Source organism: Kwoniella botswanensis, chromosome 1 (genome assembly GCF_036426115.1).
Source record: "Kwoniella botswanensis chromosome 1, complete sequence".
NCBI lineage: Eukaryota > Fungi > Basidiomycota > Tremellomycetes > Tremellales > Cryptococcaceae > Kwoniella > Kwoniella botswanensis.
The window spans coordinates 6,304,634-6,327,428 of NC_088599.1; the positions used below are offsets into that span (position 1 = coordinate 6,304,634).

The following is a 22,795-nucleotide window of genomic DNA, read 5'->3' on the forward strand; positions in this document are numbered from 1 at the left end:
TTGATACAAGTCGGGATATCATGTTTTGATCGTATCCTTCACAAGCCCGCTTTTATATCACGGTTGATCCTTTTCAGCAGGCTAAGATACATGGAGGAAAATCGACACAACCCGCATGGAAAATACAACAACATCGATGGCGCAATGATGAGTATATATATCGTCTTCTCTCATCTTCCTCAACAGGATTCGCCACTAGTCTTACTTAAGCATACAGATCTCTGACCGGCAGGTATATCCGTCTTGGGATCTCCTCCAAACGAGCTCACAATTCTTGTTCTCGCGGTACGTGTCTGAGTGTCGGAGAAATACATAAGATAATGTGTTTATCAATCACGTATCGATAATGATTTTCCAATCCCTCGTCCAAGGTTCTGTCACAACATGTGCTCGATCGGCTTCGCACGTGTTTGGTACATATGTACTACAAAAAGGAGCAAATAGTGTATGTGTCGTCATCGCTCATACTCTACAGCTGATAGCTCAGTAGAGTCGCTTAGAGTGTGATCTTAGCGTTGATGGCGCAATCATCGGTTTTCACCGAGCTTTTAGCATGCTAAATTAGGACCTGCCACTTGGGATGTCTGAGGATGAATGCTCAAGAGACTCTTAACTAGAGAAATAAGATCTTACAGCGCAGCGCACCTGCTACAGGATTCTAAGCGAACGCTTCTCCAATGCAAAGCCATTATTCTCACGCCGTCACATACATGATTACGCTGATACATATGTACAATAGCAAAGACACTATGTCATTATCAAAGGAAAGGCCGTTCCGCTTGGGGAGTGATTCTGGATCCGTGTCTGAAACCGTCCCTTTCAGGTGAGTAGTCCCCGATAGCTGTATGAGCAGTAATTCGGTCTATCAAGAATGGTAGAATTCAGCATACGGCTGACACAATTGCGTTAGTGTGGCAGTACTCACTGTCCCATAACACGACAGTCTTAGGCTTCCATTTAGCTCTGATCTGGAAATCGTGGCCTTGAGCGATGTGGGTGCTGCATAGGATATCAGCCATAGGCTCTTGTTGAGTATCCACGATTTTGAGATCACTTACTATAGTAACTCCAAGATAGCGTCTGATTCTTCAGATTTGAGACCAACAATATATCTCGAGAATTGTTTATTCACGAACAAAGCCTTTTCGCCAGTAACTGGATGTTTCCTTACGAGTGGATGGACATTTTCGACAGGTTCTCGTCTGACTACACCGCCTCTGTTACCTGCTCTGCTGAAGTCTGCTTGGGCGACTCCGGAATGGACGACTGACAAGGTTTCGAGGAATTGTTGGAATGGTGGAGAGAGTCGCTTGTACGCCTCTATAAATCAATAACAGTCAGAGATCGCAGTGCATCAGCATGAAAACTTCCAGGGACTCACCAACTTGCGAGACATATCCGGTATCTCCACCTGAGGCAGGTGAATCGTACAAAAACAAGGTGGTCAACCCTGGAGGTTGTTCTTCGTAAGTTACATCAGAGTGCCAACCGGTACTGGAGAGCTTGTTGGGATTGTAAGATGGGAGACCCTTCTTGGGTGCTGCATCTCGATAGACCAAGTGGAATTCTGGATAACCCTCGGGTGCACCCGAGGTAGGGTGAACATGTAATCTACCGAATGTTTTGCCCCACTCGTTCAACTGCCATTCGGGCGATTGGTCAATGAAATCCTGGTCTCGGAAGGCAACGACACCTCGTTGAGCGACAAACAGAGCGAGTTGACTATATGGTTGTCACTTGTTAGCGTCTCTCTCGAGTCCAGGCCTTCTTGCAGACGGCGAGCTTACCTCTTGCCTCTAGCATCCAACTTGCTCAACTGTATACCTTCGACCTCAGAACCGAAATTTGGAGATAGAGAAGTGACAGTGGCACCATCTAGAAACTCCCTTGGATTTTCGTGTTTCAACGCATCCAATCCTGGATCATGGTGCTCGAACGGAGTGAGCGGATCGTACTTTGTCTCTCGATCGAAAGTCGGTAAAAACCTCTTGTACTTGTAATCGGGAGGAGGGACCTTGTTGACCTTTTTCTCAGGTTGCGCCGGTGGCTCTTCTCCGCCACTTAGACGAAGAGTCGCGGTGGCTTGCTGAAGACTTGGAATACTTTCTACTAAAGTGGTGGTCATGATGAATGCGAGTGGCGGAATATAATGAGATCAATTACGGGGCTCATTCTCGTCTAGACGCACGGTCAATGTTTCTTTTTAAAGGGTAAAAACGATTAGATTGCAATCGGTCATCTGCGATTGGTAGAGGAACGATTTATCACGTACAATCACGCCAAATGAGAAAAGCAGTGGGTCTCGCCGCTGTTCTAGCTTCGATTGTACCCACCTAATTCATCTGTTCCATCGCTGGCAACTCAAATAAGCATACACGGAGACTAAGAATCGACTTGAATGACGTCTGCTAGTTCAATATCCGTGTGTTGCTCAATCTGTCGTGATCGAAATAAGCTTTGAACTGACGGTGGTCGCCGCTATCTAGCCATCACGCTTTCAGTGCTAATTTGCGCCTTTGGTTCACTCGCTTGGCACTTGTGACCAATCTCTGCATTGCGTATTGTCACGACAGCCTTGAAAGATCCATCATTTTAGCTGGAATCATTGAATGATTTAAAGAACTTGCCAATCCTTTAGGCATGGTATCACATGGTCATTTACCGGAATTCCGAATAATTCACTTGACATCATCGGAATTTGATTTCGGACAAAATCTTATCTGTTGAAGTATATATACTCATCAGCATCACAGCCTGACCGGTCTTTCCGGAACCTGTCATCCCGAGATGGGTCGCCAAAATGAGATGAGATGGCGTCAGTCGTTGAATTCGCCGTGCAATGTGGAGCACAGTTGACAGATGCCGAGTACCAAATACTGTAGGTTCTATGGGTATTCTTTGAGTGGAGGATGCCAAGAAGACCTTGATTGGGTGGCATGGAGATAAGCGATATCCAATTTTCCAATTCCCATTCGCCATATCATACCATTCAAAAAGTCAATTAGAGTTTGAACATGCACAATGCTCAAAGGAGCTGGAAAGGTGGTCCTTTTGAATATACATAAAAGACGCTATTTCGACGATCTTTGGAATGTTGTTCTCATGAGTTGACTAAAAAGGCACTGATCAAAATGAGCCCTACAAAGTCTACTGGCACAGGTTCAAGCTCACCCAGAGACGACAACAGTCTGAAGTCTGGTATTGACGATGTGGCCTTGCCGGAAGAATACCATATCGGTAACGATCGAAAGGGAGCTCAGGTTACCGTCGGACCTGCTCCACTCGCCGCTGGAGTTTCTTCAGCTGAAGTCGATAAGGCGGAATCCGCTTTGGGTTCTGCGGTCTTGAGAGCCTTGAAACTTCGTCCTCCTCTTCCTAAAGACGCTCCTGATGCTGTGAGTATCACTCTAATCTACAGATGGCTAAGATAGAGGATTGAAGTTCAAACATACTGATGGCAATGTTTCAAACCGCAGATCGCCACTCAACCCAGTATCTGGGATGGTGACAATATAGAAGAACTGAAGGAGAAGTACATCCGACCAGATTGGGAAAACGTCGAAGCTTTTGATCCCAATTTTAGATGGACCGTTCGAGAGGAGCAACAAGTCAGACGAAAGATCGATTGGAAAATCATGGTTAGTGGCACTTGACATTGACCAGAGGATGCGATCCTAGCTCACGAAATCCGATTACCATTCAGCTCTGGGCATGTGTCATGTTCTCTGCATTGAACATCGATAGAGGAAATATCAGTAATGCAAACTCTGACGGACTTTTGAAAGATATCGGCCTCTCGCAAGGAGATTATGTAAGTTGTCATCCTGTACTTCTGAGAGTTGTGCAGTTCCAATTTCCCGACTCATTCGTGTTATCGCAGAACTTAGGAAACACCTTGTCCAAACTGTTCTTCTTGATTGCGGAACTTCCGTCTCAACTGATCTCCAAGAGGTTAGTTCACTTGTTTGTAAAGCATCTCCCTGCGACAGCTGACCCCTTCTGTCTCACCTCTAGAGTTGGTCCAGATAGATGGATTCCCATTCAAGTCTGTATCTTCAGTATTATTTCGGGAGCCCAATTCTTCTTGAGTGGTAGAGCCTCTTTCCTTGCCACCCGATGTTTGATGTAAGTCCACCCAAGCCTACTGGTCATCAATACGAGGCTCGGACTGAGGGAATGTCGTTTTTGGGCGATATAGCGCTTTGTTCCAAGGTGGTTTCATTCCGTGAGTTACATAAACCTACGATACTTGGTATCACACGCTGACAGCTGCAATGTAGAGATCTAATTTTGTATCTCAGCTACTGGTATGATGGGAGACATCTTCCTATTCGACTGGCATGGTTCTGGATGTCCTCAAATATCTGTATGTCTCATTGATCTGATCTGCAAAGCGCATCGAATTAACATGTTTTTCCTCTTCAAGGTGGTATCATAACCGATTTCTTGGCTGTAGGGTTCCTCAAGCTGAGAGGCTTCCACGGATACGCAGGATGGAGATGGTGAGTCAAGATAACGTTTTGAAGATCATCAATATGATTTGATCTAATTTCTACTTCTTTTTTCAGGCTCTTCCTCTTCGAAGGTATTATCACATGTTAGTTGAGATCTACAGTAGTCCATTCATTCTACACTGCCGAATGTTCTCGGCTAATCAGCTGACCTGACTGAAATGAAAATCAGTGGCCATCGGTATCGCTTCGTTCTTCTTGATGCCCACTTCACCAGCAAAGACCAAATCCAAATGGTTACCCAAGGGATACTTCAATGATCGGGAAGTCAAGATCATCGTCAATGGAGGTGAGTGGAGATGAATCAAATTCTCACGCGTTTTTGTAGCAGGAAAAAGACAGGGTCACTGATTTTGCCTTCTTTTGTAACCGCTAGTCATCCGAGATGATCCTAACAAGGGAGGAATGCACAATCGACAAGCCCTAACTCTCCGAATGATCTGGGACTGTATCCTAGATTACGATATGTATCCCCTCTACGCCCTAGGTTTATTGTTCGGTATACCCAAATATCCCGTTGGCAACTATCTTACACTCTCTTTCAAGGAACTTGGATTCTCAACTGTCCAGACTAATCTTTTGTCAATCCCATACGAAGTGATCAGTATCTTTACTCAATTCGGTATCACTGCTATATCAGAGTTGGCCAATAATAGAAGTTTCGTAGCTTCCGCTGAAGATTGGTGGTTACTCCCTTGTTTCATACCTCTTGTGGCGTTGCCGGATCCAATCAACCCTTGGACTTACTTTGCCATCGAGACAGTATTACTTTCTTATCCCTAGTAAGTAAAGCTATTAACTTCGAGCATATTAGTAGCTGACAAGCTCGACTCCCTTGATGATGTATAGTACCCACGCTATCCAGGTAGCTTGGACAAGTCGAAATGCCGGTACAGTGCAGAATCGATCCGTATCAGCTTCGTAAGTTGCTCTGAACCTCCAGTATATGTAGTCTCAGCTCGAGCTGATGTATGTCACCTTCGATAGCCTTTATAACATGTTTGTCCAAGCCTCAGCAATGATAGGAGCCAACGTCTATCAAGCCAGTGATAAACCGCGATACAAGAAAGCTAATAAAGGTTTGATCGGTTTACTCTGCTTCAACGTTGTGAGTGATGCTATCTCCACATGAACATACTGAATCGACTTGATCGTGGCTCGTGTAAGATTGCTGACTTTGTTGGTCTGATCATTTTCCTAAATCAGATCATATTGTACCCCGGTACTTGGGCATACTACAAATGGCGTAACAGGACCAGAGAGAGAATCTGGGGTGCAATGTCAGAAGAGGAGAGGCAACATTATTTGAAAACCACTACGGATGTCGGTAACAAGAGGTAAGTCGTGATTTGCTAGATCGTCAGTCACCAAAAATAAAGGCTGATATGATTCTCGTTCAGACTCGACTTCCGATTTGCAGCTTAAGGTTTTGGCGAGATGATATACAATGTACAGAAGAGGAGAGTCCAGCTTGGTTCTCATTTGGATTTGGCGATGGTGATCGAGAGGATGCTGGAGTGATGGATTGTTCGTATTTTCAAATAAAAACGATGTATGACTTACATCGAAATTCTCTTTTCTAATGGCCGTTGATGCCGAGTTTACGATACGACCTGAGATCCGATAAATGATTAATCATAGTATGGATGTATTCATGATATCCTGTAATGCTACATATCAACCTGTCTTATCAATACTCACCACATATATACTAAGCAGATATCTTTCCCTAGCTCCTCTTGATTCCATTGCCCATCCTGGGTCTTACCGTCCTAGATCCACTCTTACCACCCAACAACATCATCCACCTCCACCTTCTCACTTTCCTATACAAAGTCTCGGCGAAGGCTCGCAAGTACCCAAAGGAGAAGATAACGAAGAACGCGGTCGTACACGGTATAGCGACTTTCCAGAAGTACACGACCGATTGATGAAGTTCGTCGAAATCGTCAAAGTTCATTCCAAAGTAGGATGCCTGTGGTTATTGTGAGAAGTCAGGTATCAGTGGGCATATTGAAAGTAGAGCCGGGATTTGGACTTACAATGAATGTTAATGCTGTGGTCCGAAAGAGATAAAGCAGGTCAGCTCATGTCTCAGGATGCATTGGACAAGTCGAGGAAATTAGAGACTCACGCAAGAACACTACTGTGACAATACTTAGCCTTTCCATCGATTCGTTCGTTTGGAAACTCAATACATTCTATTTCCAATATCAGCTTTAGCTCAATATCACCATTATTTGATGCTCCACTCACAAACACATAGTCCGTCAAATGATCGCAAGTATTTACGAACTGCTCCAAACTTCCCACGGTGATCTCCAGATGATCAATCACATCACCAATATACACTTTGGTCATAGGTGAGAAGAATCCGACATGTACGGCTTGGCTGGGGTTCACGCCAAACATGCTCAGTACACTCGCACCATCATCGCCATCCGTCGCTCTATCCCTTGACCTATTGTACCCTCCTCCGGGAAGGGGCGTTCCTGCTCTTGAGGGTGTAGGGGATATAGGCTGACCCAGATAACCATGAGATTGAGATTGGTTGGATTGTTGAGGAGTAAGATTCAGACCCAAGTGAGTGTGTTGCATTCCACCTCCCATCGTATGATGATTCCCGTTCAGACCGATACCTGGCGTAGCGGCACCAGTACCCGTACCGCGAGTTCCGGTAGGCACCATAGCACTGGCAGCTACTGAACGCTGAGCGTCTTGATCACGGACGATATAACAAAGGTGTAAGAGTGGCGTGAGCGATCTTCGAAGTCGGATTAGCTGGGAGGATAGGATATGGAGATGTCGGACGGTTTCCATCTGAGTTGACGTTCAGTCAGCTCGGTCCACTCAGGTCGGGTCTCAAAAAGGGTTATCATGACCAGAGACTAGTGTCACTCACCTGTGGGTTGACAAGTACGGATGCTTCCAGCTTGAGCAGCTCCGATTCGAAGGTTTGAGATATCTGCGAGCCGGAGAACAATAATGGTCTTAAGGTAAGAGGCGTAAAATAAAGTACATGGCTTGACTTACCTCAATAGCCAGATCCGCAGCTGATCCAGATCAAGTATCGTTAGCTTGACACCTGTGTCTATACCTTTCAGCTCGGAGAGACTCACCGACATCCAAGATCGCTTGAGCCAGCATACTGACATCTCCCGACCTTCTCAATAAACTAGACTCATCTTCCAATCGATGGTATATGGGTGCAAGCACTTCTCGAGTTGGTTTAGCGTCCATGGATATAAGTGTACCTGAGAACAGGAAGTTGCATATCAGTCATTTAGGGTTACGCTTTCGGGTTACGCTGAATGGAGGATTTGTTGACTCACCATCACGAAGCATGAACAGACTCAATATTCCTCTTCGTATAGGTACCATGTATTTTGCACTCAACTCATTGACTGTAAGAGTATGGGCTTGTTTCTCAAACGTCTGATGAGAGAACCGGGACAAATTTATCAGTATATACTTTTTGCCAATGTAGTTGACCGAAGACAATGTAGGATAAAATCACGACGCACATGGTGTCCACCATGTCTAGGAGTTACCAAACTAGGTTCGAAAACACCTTCCACCCCCTCAGGCAGTTTAGGTACCTGAGTTTCCCTCGAATCATCTTCTCCTGAACCGAATATCCCACTCAATCTACCTCTTAATCCCCTTCGTGGGGCAGACCTGGTACTTTCGTTGAGCACACTCTGATCATCATCCGTCATCATCCCCGATTCTCTCTCGTGGGCCATCTCCTCCGCTGCGATAGATAATCTGATTTCATCGGACGGAGTGGTGTGATGGATCAGTATCTGGAGGTAAAGGTGATTACGGTAGAAGTCGAGCTTGGATCGGGGGGTGTTGGTTGCTCGTAATGCGTCTTCAACTGCTAAAGGATGGAGACTGGGATAGTGAAGACGGATCAGCATGGGTTGAGTTGAGGAGTACATAGTATGAGAGTGACTACAACACGTACCCAAAGTGAAGTACGAGAGTCTTGATGACCTGCCAATTTAGTCCATCGATATGGACTATGAGAAGTATACGACCATCAGTACCTAATCACATCTGGCAGCCGCATCATGGGCAGATATCAGTAGATATGTTGATCACTCACTCCATCTAACTCCTGTTGGTTTCCCATCCTCCCCTATCCTCCTTTGGCCATGTTCACTATCCAGCCATTCTCGAAGCCTTTCACCTGGAAACTCACAACGGAGGTTGGTGTTATCTTCGTCGGGGTTAGAAGAATAGTCAACGACCTGTCACATGGTATCAGCGTCAGTCGAGATCGGGTGAAGTTGTCCTATTCAAGTGAACGTTCGGTAGCACAGTCATTCCCTTGACTTACAGTCACTTTAGTCTTATTCTTCAAATGGCCGTAAGCCTCTTCATCCCTTTTCGACTTTACGTCCACACCCGGTTCGTCACCTGTCCCACCTCCAGCGGCAGTAGTCGACAACCATCTGTACTCTTCCCTCTTTTTGTGATGCCTGTTCTTATGAGTTTTTCGATGTCTCACACCACCTGCTCCAGAACCGGAAAGACCACTCCTTCCTGAAATCGGAGATAGCGGTTCGTTGGATGAGTTGGGAGATAATACATTCGCTTCTATATCGTGCGCAGCTGCGAACGGCTGTTCGCCATGGATGGTAGACGTGTCTGAGGTGATGGACCGAGGGGAAGATCCGAATCGGTTTTGGGAGGAGACTGCGAGCGAGCGGGTACGGAAGCTCCCTGCGAGTATTACACATGGATCAGCTAAGTCTTTGTTGTGAGTGTGTAGGATACACTTGCCTGAGCTGGTCGTCACAATAGCTGGACGGGGGATGGGAACTGCATGAGAATGGGAATGAGGGCTTGACATTGTAAGTCTTATGAAAGGTTGGATTGTCGTAATTGAGTGAGCTAATCTGGAGCTGAGAGATCGACCAAGGATAAGCATGTGTGCGGTCCAGTTGAGGATGAGAAAGGGAACGAGGTGACACCAACGGGAATGCTAAAGATGTATGCTATGTATAAGATGGAATGAATGAAGGAGAGTCATATGAATATGGGAGTGTCATTTGATTTTTGACTTTGGAACTGTACATTTACGTCACTCAACTCTGTGCACCAAACCAAAACCCTATATTTAGCAACATGGCATCTCATACATGACATTAGTATGACAGACCAGCATATTGCGATGGATATTCTTCTCTGACAGCGACACTGAACCTGACGGTGTTCCTTCCGACTCATAGATGCATAAGTTCACAGAAGATATCTACATCCCTTATACACGGCTATGGCATTCCCACTTGAGAGGATAGTTTATTCTCCAATCTTCTTGGCCTTTCCCTATTAGATCGTAGTTCAACATGATTTGGTGATAGTATCGAAGGTATGAGGGTAAATTGAAAGTCATTGAGCGGAAGGTAATGGAGGAGCAACGGAAGGGAGAACGATATATCAGCAACACCGTACTTCCGCATCGACCCATTTCCTTTCTGTCTTCTGTCAAAGTAGATCATGGAAAGAGAGGGCACGTGAACGATATAGGTAGAATTCCACTCACTCGGATGTATTGGATCAATTGGAAAGATGAAGCGCCCAAAGAGACGGTGAAGAGGGCAAGGTAGGCTCCTGTTGGTGCAGTGCGATGGTCATTTTGACAACATCACCATTGAAGATGAGGAGTATTCATTCCATCGCAAATGATTTGCATTCATTGATCACAGGATGAAGTAATTGAATCAAATCGACGACAGGGGTTGTTCAAGTGGGTCGAATTTATCGAAAATGTGGTGAATTAGACGTGATTGTGAAGTTGAGTCGAGAGCGATATGGGAAGAGGAGGGAAAGGGGAATCAAACTCGTCAGCATCACCCAATTACATACTTTTCATTCCATCTTTGGCATCAAAGCACTCACGGTACCAGATTTTACCGTTACCTCTAAGGTAGACAGGAACCTTCTCGGCCTGATGAGGGTGAATGGTTGTTAGTACTAACATCCTCTTCCATCTGAACAGAGACTTCTGTATATCTCCACCACCTGCAGGGGCTCTTCCTTCATCTACACTCGTGAGATCCAGTACTAGACAGCCTTCATATCCGCTCGGTCTCCATCCCAAACACAGGTAATCCCAACATTCCTCCTGTTCTGACTCTTTTGGCTTTACTCACTTGGTAAGCGATTTGCTTCTCCCTGATCCTGTTTGGTCCTGTTGATGAGTGAGGGGTCAGCTGTGCTTCTCCAGTAGATGGCTGATGTAGCTCACTGTTCAAGATTCCTTCCATTTTGGGTTGATGTCTGAGTGGTGAGTGGTGTAGGTATGAGAAAGATGTTGATGATATTGTATGTATGATTATTTATTGGTGTGAATGTGATTGGAGTAACGTTATACCACTGGTCGAAAACCGTTCTGCTCCGACCACCATAGCAATGCATATAATATATTTGAGATCATTTTATCACATTTTATCCCGATGCGAGGTGATTACATAATCACCCTTCGAGTGGAAGATTTATTTTGGATTCCAGTTATTTCAGTTGACCACCACCACCTGCATCCTCCATCCTGCGTGAAACGACCTCTTACGACCTCTTACTTTACCTTCTGATCCACAGGCCTCCGTCACAACTACAATAAAACATACAATATGGACGTAGCGAAAGAACTGGCAGATTACGCTGCCGCAAAGTGAGCTGTTTTGATTGAACGTTTGAGCATCAATAGCTGACAACTGATTTGCAGTACCACTGCTGTTCTCGATCGACCCAACCCCATCGTCACTGATGCAGGTCTCCTCGCTGCGTTTGATAACACCCCAGTAGATGCTGACGAGTATGGGTGAGTTAATTCCCATGACTCGATGATTTTGCACAATCACTCTTTACTTGCCATGCTACTCATCGACTAATAGCATGTCACATATCTACAGATCTAACCTCAACACTCATCTGCTCGCATTGACACTCACTTCCACCCAAGCTCTCATCTCATCCTTATTCACCTTACCTACCAAATCATCTTCTTCCGGACCTATCACTCTCCTCCCTGCTCCTTCTACCCTATTACCCAGAGAAAAACCATTACCTAAACCCAAACCATTGACCAAATGGGAGAGGTTCGCTAAAGAAAAGGGAATATCACATAAAAAGAAGGAGAAGCACGTATGGGACGATGAGAAACAAGAATGGGTAGCTAGATGGGGCAAAGATGGAAAGAATAAGGAGAAAGAGGGTCAGTGGTTGACTGAGATCAAAGCTGGGGAAGGTGAGTCATTCGTCTCTTTAAGTGTAACCTTAAAAGAAGTATGACCAGTTTCTATATATATGTCTAAGCATTTCTGTCTCAAATTCCATCTACTCTGCTTTTCACAATGCCATTGTCAAATACTGAATATCATTTTTCATGTCCACAGAAGCAGACCAAGACCCCTCATCAACCGCCCGATCAGAACGCAAAGCCCGAATCGCCAAGAACCAGAAACAGCAAGCTGCCAATATCGCAGCAGCTGCCAACCACTCTTCCGACGCTACCGCCACCTCATCTCGAGGAGGAGTATCCACCCTAAGTCAAGAACAGAAGAAAAACCTCAGGGAGAGACGTAAAGAGGAACTCAAAAGATCCATGATTTTATCTAAAACTTCTACCGCCTCATTGGGTAAATACGATAAAGCGATCAAAGATGAGCCTAAAGTAAAAGGTCTCAAAAGGAAATTCGAACCGACTGTTACGAACAAGAACGATTTCAAAGGTGAAAAGGAACATGCTTTGGACGTTTTACATAAACTTGAAACTGGTGTTGGTAAAGTGAAGAAAAGTAAAAAGGGAGGAGAGGGTGATGAAGGTGGTCTGAATGTCAGGAAGGCAGTGAGGTTCCAAGGTAAAGTCGATAGAGCTTCTGGAGGTGGATCATCGGCTGGGAAAAAGGGGAAGAGAAAGTAGTCCAAATGATTTCAGTCTGTCCACCTTCAGTTTAATATTTTTTTATGTTCTCCCCATTCGTTCAGTCAATCACATACCTGGTTATATTTCATGTATCTCGTGCCTATGCACTTATTCTTTTTGACTCTTGACTAAACTTTGCAACTTTGTTCTTATGAGGGATTTGGCATATCCTTTCATGGCCTGAGAACTTCTCATGACCAATGTGTCATCGCAATGAATCCACAGTCCGAGGGTATGCTAGTCTACCTACTCGCTAGTTCTGGCATATACTTTTAAGTCATCTAACTTGATCACTGACAGTCTAATTCGACGTATCACCCTATAAACATACATCCTACTAACTTGGTAAACCCTGCTGAAACACACAATTCATATCATTGTCATAACCACAGAAATACATCAACGTCATTCCCATCCCTGACCGATGATCTGGAATTTCAAAGACCAACCCAGATGAGCCGTAAACAACAACCTGAAGATTGTCTTGAAGAAGCCAGAAGGCGTTTGGGCAGTAATAACATCGATGATGAGCAGGTGGATGAGATGGAATTACCGTACGAGGGGATAATCAGTAGCAACACTGACAAGACAGCTAAGTCAAAATCATTGGATGATGATGATGACGTTGGACACTCGGATAGAATGGAAGATGCGGATGGAGCTGAGTTGGTAATTACAAGAACCAATCGTTCTGGTAGATCCTTCAAGACTATCTATACTGCTAGAAAAGGGGATCATGAAATGGAAGTGCTAAGTAGTGGTAGTGGTAGTGGTAGTGGTAGTGATGAAAGTCTGGGTAGTCAATCATAGCAAGTCGAGGGATCGGTCTATCGATGTAAGTATATACTGACGATCAGGTGCATCTGAAGTGCATGGGATTCGTGATGGCTATACCGCATCGTAATAGACAAATATGGATCTGTATCTCTTAAGCGTTCTATCACACTCTATCGATATCCCATGATTTGTGTCAACTTCGACAAGTTGGGTTCTCCCGCGTGATAATCTATGAGTACTATTGTGGTATAGTATACACCATATCTTGATGGACAGCTGATACATTTCCAATACCAAGTCAACGTCAATAAGGAAATGATGTTGGAATATGGTATGGAACCGAGCGGATTGTTGAACTCACTCCCTTCTTTGATATACTTCTCACCTCTATTTACATACCCCAACCTCTTGTAGAAACCCGTAGCGTCCACTCCGCCTTGCGTCGGATCTGCGGCCTATAATTGTATCACATCCAAATGTATCAGTTCCACATCCGTCAATCATGACTGGATCGTTGTATACACGTTCTCAAGGAGGTATACACGAGATAATATAGGTTAGTTGTGGGAATATTGTCACTCACTTGACTTTGACACCATATTTCTTTACCACCTTGCTCCCTCACATGATCATGTAAAGCCTCTATCAAAGGTACGCCTAGACCTTGTCCCCTATACTGTTTCAGTATTGCGAATCTTCCTAACTATTGGATTCAACGCGGCCGCGGCCATATATGAGTGAGCCTCTCCTTCCTGACATCTTACATATTCGAGATGGTGCAGAGAATGGGATGTCTGACTCACCTGATTGTTCTCATCAATCAATCTTATTGTACCTACTGCTTGATCGTTCTCTGACAAGACCAGCAAGAAATGTGTACTTCGATGATCATCACTTTGATATCGCGATTACTGTGTCAGCGTACGGTACGTTGAGATAAGTGGACGAGAACTCACTCGTTGGTTTCTACCTTTATATCATAGCCCTATCCACGTGAATTTGATAATCTCATGTTAATATATAGTAATTTTTGGTAGGTCAGTAAGGGACACTAGCTTACCTGCTCGTCAATAAATACTGTATTACGCAGCATAACAAGATAGTCAGTACAGATATTGTATCCCTAAAAGGAGCATGAATCAACTTACCTTCTTTCCTTATCTGCATACATCTCTGTATGTCCTCGGGTGTCTTGGCTATTCGTATCGAGTAAGCAGGTAACTCCTTCTCCATGGTGTATACGATGGATGGTTGGATAGTAATTTGATTCCTCGTACTAGCGGGGATGGAAAGGGTGTCTTGGTATTCTTGATACTTGGTTACTGAGCGTTCTGATCTGGTGTGATTTCTTTGATATGTTCATACTTATGGAGTACGTCACTCGAGTATGTCGATGTACCAAATATCGAGAACACTCAAGTACTTCGACTCGTAAAGTAGATTAGATAACAGATTTGAGTCGGAATTACCTACAATCAAGACACGGAGATTCCGGCGATCACCGATTACCAGTATCGTCTTACTCGAGTAGGAGGTACAACTGCGAGTACCAGTCAGTGCCATACATGCGTCCTCTTGTCATTTAAGGTACATCTTGACAGATCAACAATCTCGACTGAAGACAGTCTGGGCTCATGTCTGGGCAGAAGAGACCGCATGGCGCATGTTGGACATTACATATGTCACTCGAAGGAATACCCTTTTCCTTTCCTTTCCGTTCCTTTCCACATGAAACACGGAGCATCCCATCTTATTCTGCACCAGGCAGTTGATCAATTAATGATGACAAGATCAAACCTTAAGCCCATATGCTCGATGCTACGGTGTGAGGTGTTATTTACGGGACAAGAGGAGACAAAACAAGGTACCAATGAAGGTACAGGTACGGATTGGAGATTAGAGTGAACCGTGTAACATGTCAAGCAAGGGGTTAGATTGGATGGATTGGAGTGTATCGAAATGCATTGTTAATCGATCATGATCCTTCGACGATCGAGAGATAATGGAATACCAAAACGAGAATACAGTATAAAAACCTGGGACTAGGGAGTTCCTCTCCGTCTTTTCATTTCCTTTCTCATTTTCCCTAACTCTTCTTCTCCTTCGTTAACCTCTATTCACCTTTGTCGACAAGTCACATATATCGTTCTGACTACTATTCAACTACATACATTCTTTTCACATCCCATCTTCTAACCATTTCACTGGACAAGGTGTCCATACCTGATTCCTCAACTTACCCTACTACTGATACCCATCTACACGATGTTACCTATCAAATTACTCTCAATCCTCTCGCTTCTCGGAGCAAGCTTGGCGATTCCATTCGAGCGATCGATCGATAAGAGGGCTTTACCCAGACTGGGCGGTGTCAACTTGGCTGTACGTCTTTTTTTTCACATCCTCGTCCAGTATTCTTGATGAAATATACGGTATACTGATCACGATGATCGATAGGGTTGTGATTTCGGTATGGATACCAACGGAGGGTCTGGTAAGTGTCCCGCCTACATTTGACTGATCATGTCGAAGACATTTACAATAAGCTGATGGTGAATTATACTCGGTATAGGTGCCACATACTGTCCTGGAACCGATCAAATCTCTCATTTCGTTTCTAAAGGAGCCAATATGTGAGGAACGTTGACATCCTTTCAGATATGTAGCTTGTGTTAATGTTTTTTCAACTTGTGGTCCTATGCAGCTTCCGTCTTCCTGTGGGATGGCAATACCTCGTAGGCAACAACGCCGCTTCCACCTCTCTCGATGCAACATTCTTTGCAACTTACGACAATCTCGTCAAGACCGCTTTGGCAACCGGATCATACGTTATGATCGATATTCATAATTATGCTAGATGGAATGGTCAGATTGTCGGACAAGGTGGTCCATCAGATGCCAACGTGAGTTATACATACACCCAAACTTTCCTAATGTGGCTGAGCGTAATGCTGATGGAGTTTTGTGGGTAGTTCGCAAGTCTCTGGAGTCTCTTGGCGGCAAAGTATAAATCTGAATCTAAACTTATATTTGGGATTATGAACGAACCTCATGACATTGATATTAACAAATGGTGAGAAAATAACTTCGATTACCAATTACATTGCTTCTTGATTATAGCATATGACACCCAAAGCTGAGCGATATTGTTTGATCAGGGCAACCACCGTCCAAACTGCCGTCAACGCCATCCGATCTGCAGGTGCAACTACCCAATCAATCGCTCTACCGGGAAATCAATGGACACATCCCGAAGGCTGGACTTCAGGATCAAATGATCCTTTGCTTGTGAGTCCTCTTTCAAGCTTGTTACTGCAATGTGTAACGAAGCTGATTGAGCGATATACCACCGTCCAGTCCATTACTGATCCGGCTGACTCATCTGGCTCGTTGCTCATCATTGATGCCCACAAGTACTATGATGGTGATGGAAGTGGTCAAAGCACTGAATGCGTTACCAAGTGAGAGACACTCGATCCCCCTTCCTCGTCTCATTGTTCAATAAGCTCATACTGATTTATTGCTACTCTAGCGCCGTAGACGTTTATACCGCCTTCCGAACATGGCTCAAACAACACAACAAGAAAGCTATCATTTCCGAGACTGGTGGCGGAAACACTGCTTCTTGTCAGACTGAGTGAGTTTTAGTGATCCACAGGACTATTCGGTACCCATATTGACGGATGGTGCGCAGTGTCGGACAAGCTCTCAAGTATATCTCTGACAATACTGACGCTTTTATCGGGTTCACCGTATGGTCTGTGAGTAGCATACCTCGTGTCGCCTTGTCTCTCACTGGACCATGAAGCTAAAGTGGAAAAAGTTGATTGATGTGTTGCCTCACTTTGATATTTCTAGGCCGGCTCTTTCGATTCTTCTTACGCACTTTCGATCACCCCGGTCAACGGTCAAGATAATGATCTGTTCGTCAAGGCTGTTCAACCTTATCTCCCTGGGTAAGCGACTATCTTACTTCCTGTTGGATCTTTTCGAGAGATACATGAATACGAGTACCTGTAATACATTTATGTGTGTTTACGATCATATATACAAGTATATATGATCGAGTAATGAGCGCAATGTATATCAATCAAGTGAACTTACAGTACATGTTGACTGATACAACTCTACTACACAGTCAAACAAGCGGTACCACAACTTCTTCATCTACCTCGAAAGCAGCACCTACATCGACCGTCGTTTCGTCTTCGAAGAGCGTCACTTCATCTACCAGTAGAGCACCTACCAGTACGAGCAAAACCGGTTCCGCAACTTCTTCCCTGGTCACCTCGAAAACTTCTTCCTCAGCTGCTGCCACTTCGAAAACGGTCTCGACTTCAAAAGCACCCGTTTCCTCCTCAAAAGCTCCGACATCTACTGTGTTATCAAGCTCCAGATCACCCTCATCCACATCTGTTGCCACTCCTTCGACCACCTCATCAGCCGGGACCAACCTTCAGAAATTTACCGGCGCGTTAGGTGGTATCGTCGCTCCAGCAGTCACTCGTGAGTTCAACAAACGACCTGTAGTCCATGATATAGTACTCATTATTTCATTTATTGTCGATAGAATCTGGAAGCCGATACATGACCAACAATCAATCGTACAACTTCTTGATTGATGCTATTAATGCATCATGTTATGTTCAATCGAATAACTGTCAAAACGAAGCTAACATGACGGGGAATAAAGGTGAACTGACCGTTGGAAATTGCAACACTCAAGTGAGTGGACCTTGCCTTTATTCCGATTGTTTCGAAGTGTATAGCGCTCATGAATGCGGTTGTGATAAAATAGGTTCAAAATTGCTTGAAAGTTGCTTCGTCTAGAGGTCTTTGATATTTCCAAGGTCGTCGATAGGAGTTGATAATGAGATCGTTATGAACTTGAACTGCCTATCATAAATCCTGTTTCTCCTGTTGATTTTACCTCACATTTTCCCTTATTTGATATTGTTCTTGCGGTACAAGATATGGTATGTAGCGTATATAAGTAGCAGCTTTGAATGCATGTTTCATTGATGACCAGTCGAGTACTGTATTATAGTGCCACATCGCCGTTCACCGCTGAGCCTGATGTGAGTTACTTTCCCACGGTTGTGTAAGGGGCAGTACCATCAATCAACCGGTTACAACTTACTGTCATTTCAATCTTGATCTGCTCGTACCTCTATTGTTTCCAACTATACAGTGCTATATATCATCGTGAATTACATCATCACAACAACCTTCCAGAGGAGGAACTATAGTACAACGAAGGATAGGTGCCTTCTTAAGACCATAGCAAGTAGACGATAGAAATCATCTGGTCATACCTCAATCAAGTTCCACCACAAACTCGTTCATGATCCAGGAAGACTGTTTCAAGAATATAACAGAATCAAAGTAGGAACGTGTATCATACATCAACCATTAGACAAGAGGGAGAATATAGGATTGATCAATGATGTCAGGGTATGTATCAGAATATTATCCATCTGGATCCTTGGATTCCAGACGTTATCCGTTATTCTTCCGATGAAGGATCAGATAATCTAACGGATGTGTGATAACATAAAGTAGACAACAAGAGATTAGGTATTTGGGAGTCACGCCGCCCATATCGACTGATCCACCTAAGGAGAGTGATGTGAGGTCCAGTGAGGGTGAGTGGGTCTTGCCATCAAGGCCGTATATGTGCAAGGGAAGCACAGAGGGAAGCAGCTAGTTTGAACACCATAATAGATTGGTCATGCTAGAATACATCTGAGATGTTCAGAACAGAAGAAGTGCTCTATAAGTGATAGATGGAATGGACAAATGGGCATATAAGTGATGTTGAGATTCTGACTTTACTAATGTTCTCTCTGTACCTCGAAATAGCTTTGATGGGTGATCTGGTGTCTTTGAACCAATTTGAATCAGAACAAGAACGTAAAGTCCGGTGAGTGGAGTTAAAGCTTGTTTCGTCTACACTTCATACAATCTGATATGATGTGATGCTCAACGGTTCTATACTGATTGAACTGGTCGGCTGTCTGTAGAGAACGACTATTATCGAATATTGCTCAACTAGTCACCAAATTCGTACATGACGTATCGATCAAATCTGGAATGTCGGAAAAGGTAGCTTCAGAAGCTGGAGGGAGGATATATACTTCTGGTTCTTATAGGTGAGTAAAGATACCTCGTCCAGATCCTTAACGAAGAGCAACATAGAGAGTGGGAGTGGAGAGATCAAGTGTGCTTTATTGATGAGATAGAGTGGATAATGCGGTGAAGGATATATATCTTCGAACAATGTTGTGAGGCGCGACGATCACTTCATGATTGTTGCTGTTGATGCATAATCAGCGATGATGTGTAACTCATATCAAGATGTACCCGAGTTATCAGATGGAACATCTCGCTGATTTATTCTACCCTGATGACCTATAGACTAGGTGTACATGGCCCAGGATCAGATATTGATACCATCTGTGTATGTCCCCGACACATATACAAGGAACATTTCTTTGGTGAATTTCAAGATATGTTGAGAGCTTGGCCGGCAGTCACGGAGATATCTGTGAGTTATATGAGCTCCATAAGTAAGATTACACCGTCCGTGTGGATAGACAATTCCCGTCTTACCTTATTTCCCCTTTCTTTTGACCGAATCAGGACTTTTGCTAACCTTGTATGTGGGTTTCTGTTCACAGGCAGTCCCATCGGCTTTCGTACCAGTGATGAAGACCGTTATATCTGGTGTAGAAGTGGATCTATTATTTGCCAGAGTCAATTTAGCTGAAGCGGGAGATAAATTGGATATTGAAAAGGATGAGATATTAAGAGGAGTAGATGATGCTTCGCAGAGGAGTTTGAATGGTGAGTAGGGTCTTGTTGCAACACCAGAACTGGTTCTTAAGGGAAACTTTTATCATTATCGTGCTGTGGTGGTTGTACTTGTCTGTTAGAGAGTCAGAAAGATCCGGTCTGTGGACTGGCCTGCAAATCTAGGATGACCTTTCATGGTTGATCATTGTTTGCACATGGATTTTCATAATTGAATGCTAACGACTAGATTTTCTCATCGCACAGGTCCTCGTGTGACGGATATGATCCTGAATCTTGTTCCAGACGTAGCTACTTTCCGTACAGCATTGCGTACGATAAGACTTTGGGCTAAGCGTGAGTATTCATCTTATTTACCTGTCTCTTCCTGAAGCTGACCTCTGTTTATTCTCACTAAGGTCGTGGGATCTACTCCAATGTTCTGGGTTTTCCAGGTGGTGTAGCATGGGCATTATTGACAGCTAGGATATGTCAGCTGTATCCTACTGCTGCTCCTGCGACTATTGTAGGGAAGTTCTTTCCCATATACTACCAATGGTATGTCCAGATGTACCTCACTTAGGGTGAAATGGAGCTGATTGTTGACGTTCTGATGGAAAAAGGAGTTGGCCTCAACCCGTGATTCTGAAAAAGATAGAGACTGGTCCTCCTAACATGCAACATTCAGTCTGGAATCCCAAGGTATGTTTGAACTCTCGTTCAGTTGATTCTCGATGATGCTGATCACCGGGTATCATTGATACAGCTCGACCGCAGAGATATGGCTCATAGAATGCCAGTCATCACTCCTGCTTACCCATCTATGTGTTCCACACATAATATCACGGCTAGTACAATGAGTATCATCAAGAAGGAGATGTTGAGGGGTGAGTAATATATCTCCAGCGCAATGACAAATTAACCCCATTCGATGGGGTATTTAACGAAGGTTGACTGATTGATTCTTGCTTTTGGATGCATCGTAGCAATGCAAATAACCGACGAGATATTGAAAAACCCCGGATCAAGCTGGATGGATCTATTTGAAAGAGCCGATTTCTTCAGCATGTATAAAACTTATGTTCATGTGGTGGCTTCTGCTTCTACGTCGGAGGGAATCAAGGATTGGTGAGTTTTGTTTATTAAGCTGGTTCTCACGCCCTCTTCATATTGGCCATCGATTAAGCCCAACTAAGTCGATGGATCTGTGCTAATCTCTGTGAATTATCAATTTCCTTGGTCGTAGGAGCGGTATGGTAGAATCTCGAATTCGTACACTAGTGCAAGATCTGGAAAATACAGACAACATCCTGACTGCACATCCGCAAGTTGGCGGTATATCCAACGTTTTCTACTGTCTTACGGAGGAAGAGCAAGCTGCTGCTTCTCAGGGTGAAGTTTCGCCCGAGTTGATGAACAGGAAGGAAGAGGATATAAAAGATGTACAGCTTAAGGAGGGAGAGAATGGAGATGATACCGGTGCGGGTCCTAGGAAGATTTGGACCAAGAATTTCTTCATTGGGTTGGAGATCGAGAAGAAACCTAGTAAGTAGTATTTTCGCTCATATACTATACCGTTTGGGAGTGAAAGATGGGTGAGAAGATCTACGATGTGGTCGTAATGAGCCTCTCATATTGCGGACCTTGGTTTGAATATCTGCTGAAAGAGAAAAAAGAACGAAAAGGACATGAAACAAGCCCTAAAGCAAGGGAAACATTGGTTAGACGGCCTTAATCGTGTGGAATATGCTAATTTTGTCAATCTCCTCACTACAGAAGACGGTCAGGGGTCGAGAGTTCTCAACTTATTCTACCCTTCCAAACGGTTCTGCTCTGCATGTCAGGGCTGGGACAAGTATAATGAGATGGAAATGAGCGTGATTCTCAGGCCTGCTAAAAGGTAAGTACACTTTTTTTGCAATTGGAAAAATCCTGATAAGGTTACAAGGCTAACTCAAAGTAACCTGACTTCTCCCTTTGTTATCGTTACCACCATCACCCATACTCGTTATGCCCCGTCACAGATCCGATCTTCCCCCATATTGTTTTCCCGATGGACAGCCAAAGTCCAAGAAGAAGACCAAACGAGGTCAACAGAATGTGAGTCATCACAGTCCATTTGGCCCGCCTCATCCTCTCGATAGCCGCATCGAGACTGATTTATCTGAACAAATTGAGGGCTCAACCGATGTCGGAATGGGCGATACGGCTGAAGAATCTAGTCAAGGACCTTCAAAACGCAGCAAGTGGGTTGTTGTTTTAGGTTGTCAAGTCATATAATTGTCGCTTGGCTGATTTTCGATTGTATCTAGAGCCACACCATCAGAAGAGTTATCCCATATTTCACTCACGACTACGACTGAAACTCCCCGACCAACCTCATCACCTCTAACAAATGGTGTACAATTACCCAATGGAGCTGATCCCGTGCCTCCGCTCACTACTACGAATGGCAGTGGTAGTGCCCTGCCTCCTCCACCGCCTGGCATAGAGAACTTGCCGCCGTTATCGTCTACTTCGCTAAGCGGCTTCGCCACTGCCGCTAATGGTGTTGTGAACAGTGCAGATAGGAATACTGATGGGTTGGTGGTCCTGAATGCGAATTCGAACACGAATGAAGCCCAAGCGGCTTCCTGATCGATCCTCAGGAATCAAATGCGAACGAAACTGAAACACCGATAGATGTAGAATGTGTTCTTCTGCTTCTACAAAAACAGTGTCATGGTAGACGTGATATATCATTGACATGAAATCTTGGGGTTTCTCTTCTTCATTCTTC

The 22,795-nt window shown here is 44.3% G+C and overlaps 8 protein-coding genes across 8 annotated transcripts; 5 read left to right on the plus strand and 3 right to left on the minus strand.

The window, feature by feature from the left end:
* Positions 1-758: 758 nt before the first annotated feature.
* On the minus strand, positions 759-2,125 carry L199_002369 (uncharacterized protein; the record flags this gene model as incomplete). The annotated part of the gene is made up of 5 exons (XM_064888113.1): positions 759-862; positions 926-999; positions 1,059-1,320; positions 1,382-1,722; positions 1,788-2,125. 5 exons carry the CDS (start codon positions 2,123-2,125, stop codon positions 759-761), a joined length of 1,119 nt encoding a protein of 372 aa, XP_064744185.1.
* Positions 2,126-3,131: 1,006 nt separating this feature from the next.
* Positions 3,132-5,936, plus strand: L199_002370 (uncharacterized protein; the record flags this gene model as incomplete). The annotated part of the gene is made up of 15 exons (XM_064888114.1): positions 3,132-3,395; positions 3,477-3,638; positions 3,704-3,811; positions 3,881-3,951; positions 4,015-4,125; positions 4,199-4,225; positions 4,281-4,366; positions 4,427-4,502; positions 4,569-4,597; positions 4,684-4,800; positions 4,888-5,293; positions 5,361-5,432; positions 5,499-5,619; positions 5,718-5,848; positions 5,912-5,936. 15 exons carry the CDS (start codon positions 3,132-3,134, stop codon positions 5,934-5,936), a joined length of 1,806 nt encoding a protein of 601 aa, XP_064744186.1.
* Positions 5,937-6,240: 304 nt separating this feature from the next.
* Positions 6,241-9,372, minus strand: L199_002371 (uncharacterized protein; the record flags this gene model as incomplete). Its single annotated transcript, XM_064888115.1, has 13 exons — positions 6,241-6,486; positions 6,554-6,567; positions 6,646-6,712; positions 6,768-7,331; positions 7,414-7,476; positions 7,545-7,564; positions 7,631-7,765; positions 7,844-7,946; positions 8,036-8,408; positions 8,482-8,536; positions 8,623-8,767; positions 8,857-9,242; positions 9,303-9,372. 13 exons carry the CDS (start codon positions 9,370-9,372, stop codon positions 6,241-6,243), a joined length of 2,241 nt encoding a protein of 746 aa, XP_064744187.1.
* A 1,780-nt stretch (positions 9,373-11,152) lies between these two features.
* L199_002372 (uncharacterized protein) lies at positions 11,153-12,444 on the plus strand (the record flags this gene model as incomplete). Its single annotated transcript, XM_064888116.1, has 4 exons — positions 11,153-11,193; positions 11,248-11,343; positions 11,435-11,769; positions 11,918-12,444. The coding sequence occupies 4 exons, from the start codon at positions 11,153-11,155 to the stop codon at positions 12,442-12,444; spliced, it is 999 nt and encodes a 332-aa protein (XP_064744188.1).
* Positions 12,445-12,900: 456 nt separating this feature from the next.
* Positions 12,901-13,257, plus strand: L199_002373 (uncharacterized protein; the record flags this gene model as incomplete). The annotated part of the gene is made up of 1 exon (XM_064888117.1): positions 12,901-13,257. The coding sequence occupies one exon, from the start codon at positions 12,901-12,903 to the stop codon at positions 13,255-13,257; it is 357 nt and encodes a 118-aa protein (XP_064744189.1).
* Positions 13,258-13,462: 205 nt separating this feature from the next.
* L199_002374 (uncharacterized protein) lies at positions 13,463-14,457 on the minus strand (the record flags this gene model as incomplete). The annotated part of the gene is made up of 7 exons (XM_064888118.1): positions 13,463-13,500; positions 13,586-13,679; positions 13,808-13,927; positions 14,028-14,118; positions 14,181-14,209; positions 14,285-14,301; positions 14,373-14,457. The coding sequence occupies 7 exons, from the start codon at positions 14,455-14,457 to the stop codon at positions 13,463-13,465; spliced, it is 474 nt and encodes a 157-aa protein (XP_064744190.1).
* Positions 14,458-15,489: 1,032 nt separating this feature from the next.
* On the plus strand, positions 15,490-18,064 carry L199_002375 (uncharacterized protein; the record flags this gene model as incomplete). The annotated part of the gene is made up of 13 exons (XM_064888119.1): positions 15,490-15,606; positions 15,682-15,718; positions 15,797-15,857; positions 15,929-16,127; positions 16,197-16,297; positions 16,383-16,512; positions 16,582-16,685; positions 16,757-16,861; positions 16,919-16,985; positions 17,083-17,180; positions 17,363-17,730; positions 17,795-17,949; positions 18,023-18,064. 13 exons carry the CDS (start codon positions 15,490-15,492, stop codon positions 18,062-18,064), a joined length of 1,584 nt encoding a protein of 527 aa, XP_064744191.1.
* A 606-nt stretch (positions 18,065-18,670) lies between these two features.
* Positions 18,671-22,653, plus strand: L199_002376 (uncharacterized protein; the record flags this gene model as incomplete). The annotated part of the gene is made up of 16 exons (XM_064888120.1): positions 18,671-18,678; positions 18,787-18,869; positions 19,087-19,147; positions 19,248-19,376; positions 19,642-19,771; positions 19,905-20,070; positions 20,284-20,373; positions 20,436-20,574; positions 20,640-20,718; positions 20,783-20,903; positions 21,003-21,144; positions 21,263-21,561; positions 21,793-21,916; positions 22,041-22,116; positions 22,195-22,262; positions 22,329-22,653. 16 exons carry the CDS (start codon positions 18,671-18,673, stop codon positions 22,651-22,653), a joined length of 2,040 nt encoding a protein of 679 aa, XP_064744192.1.
* Between the last annotated feature and the right edge of the window lie 142 nt (positions 22,654-22,795).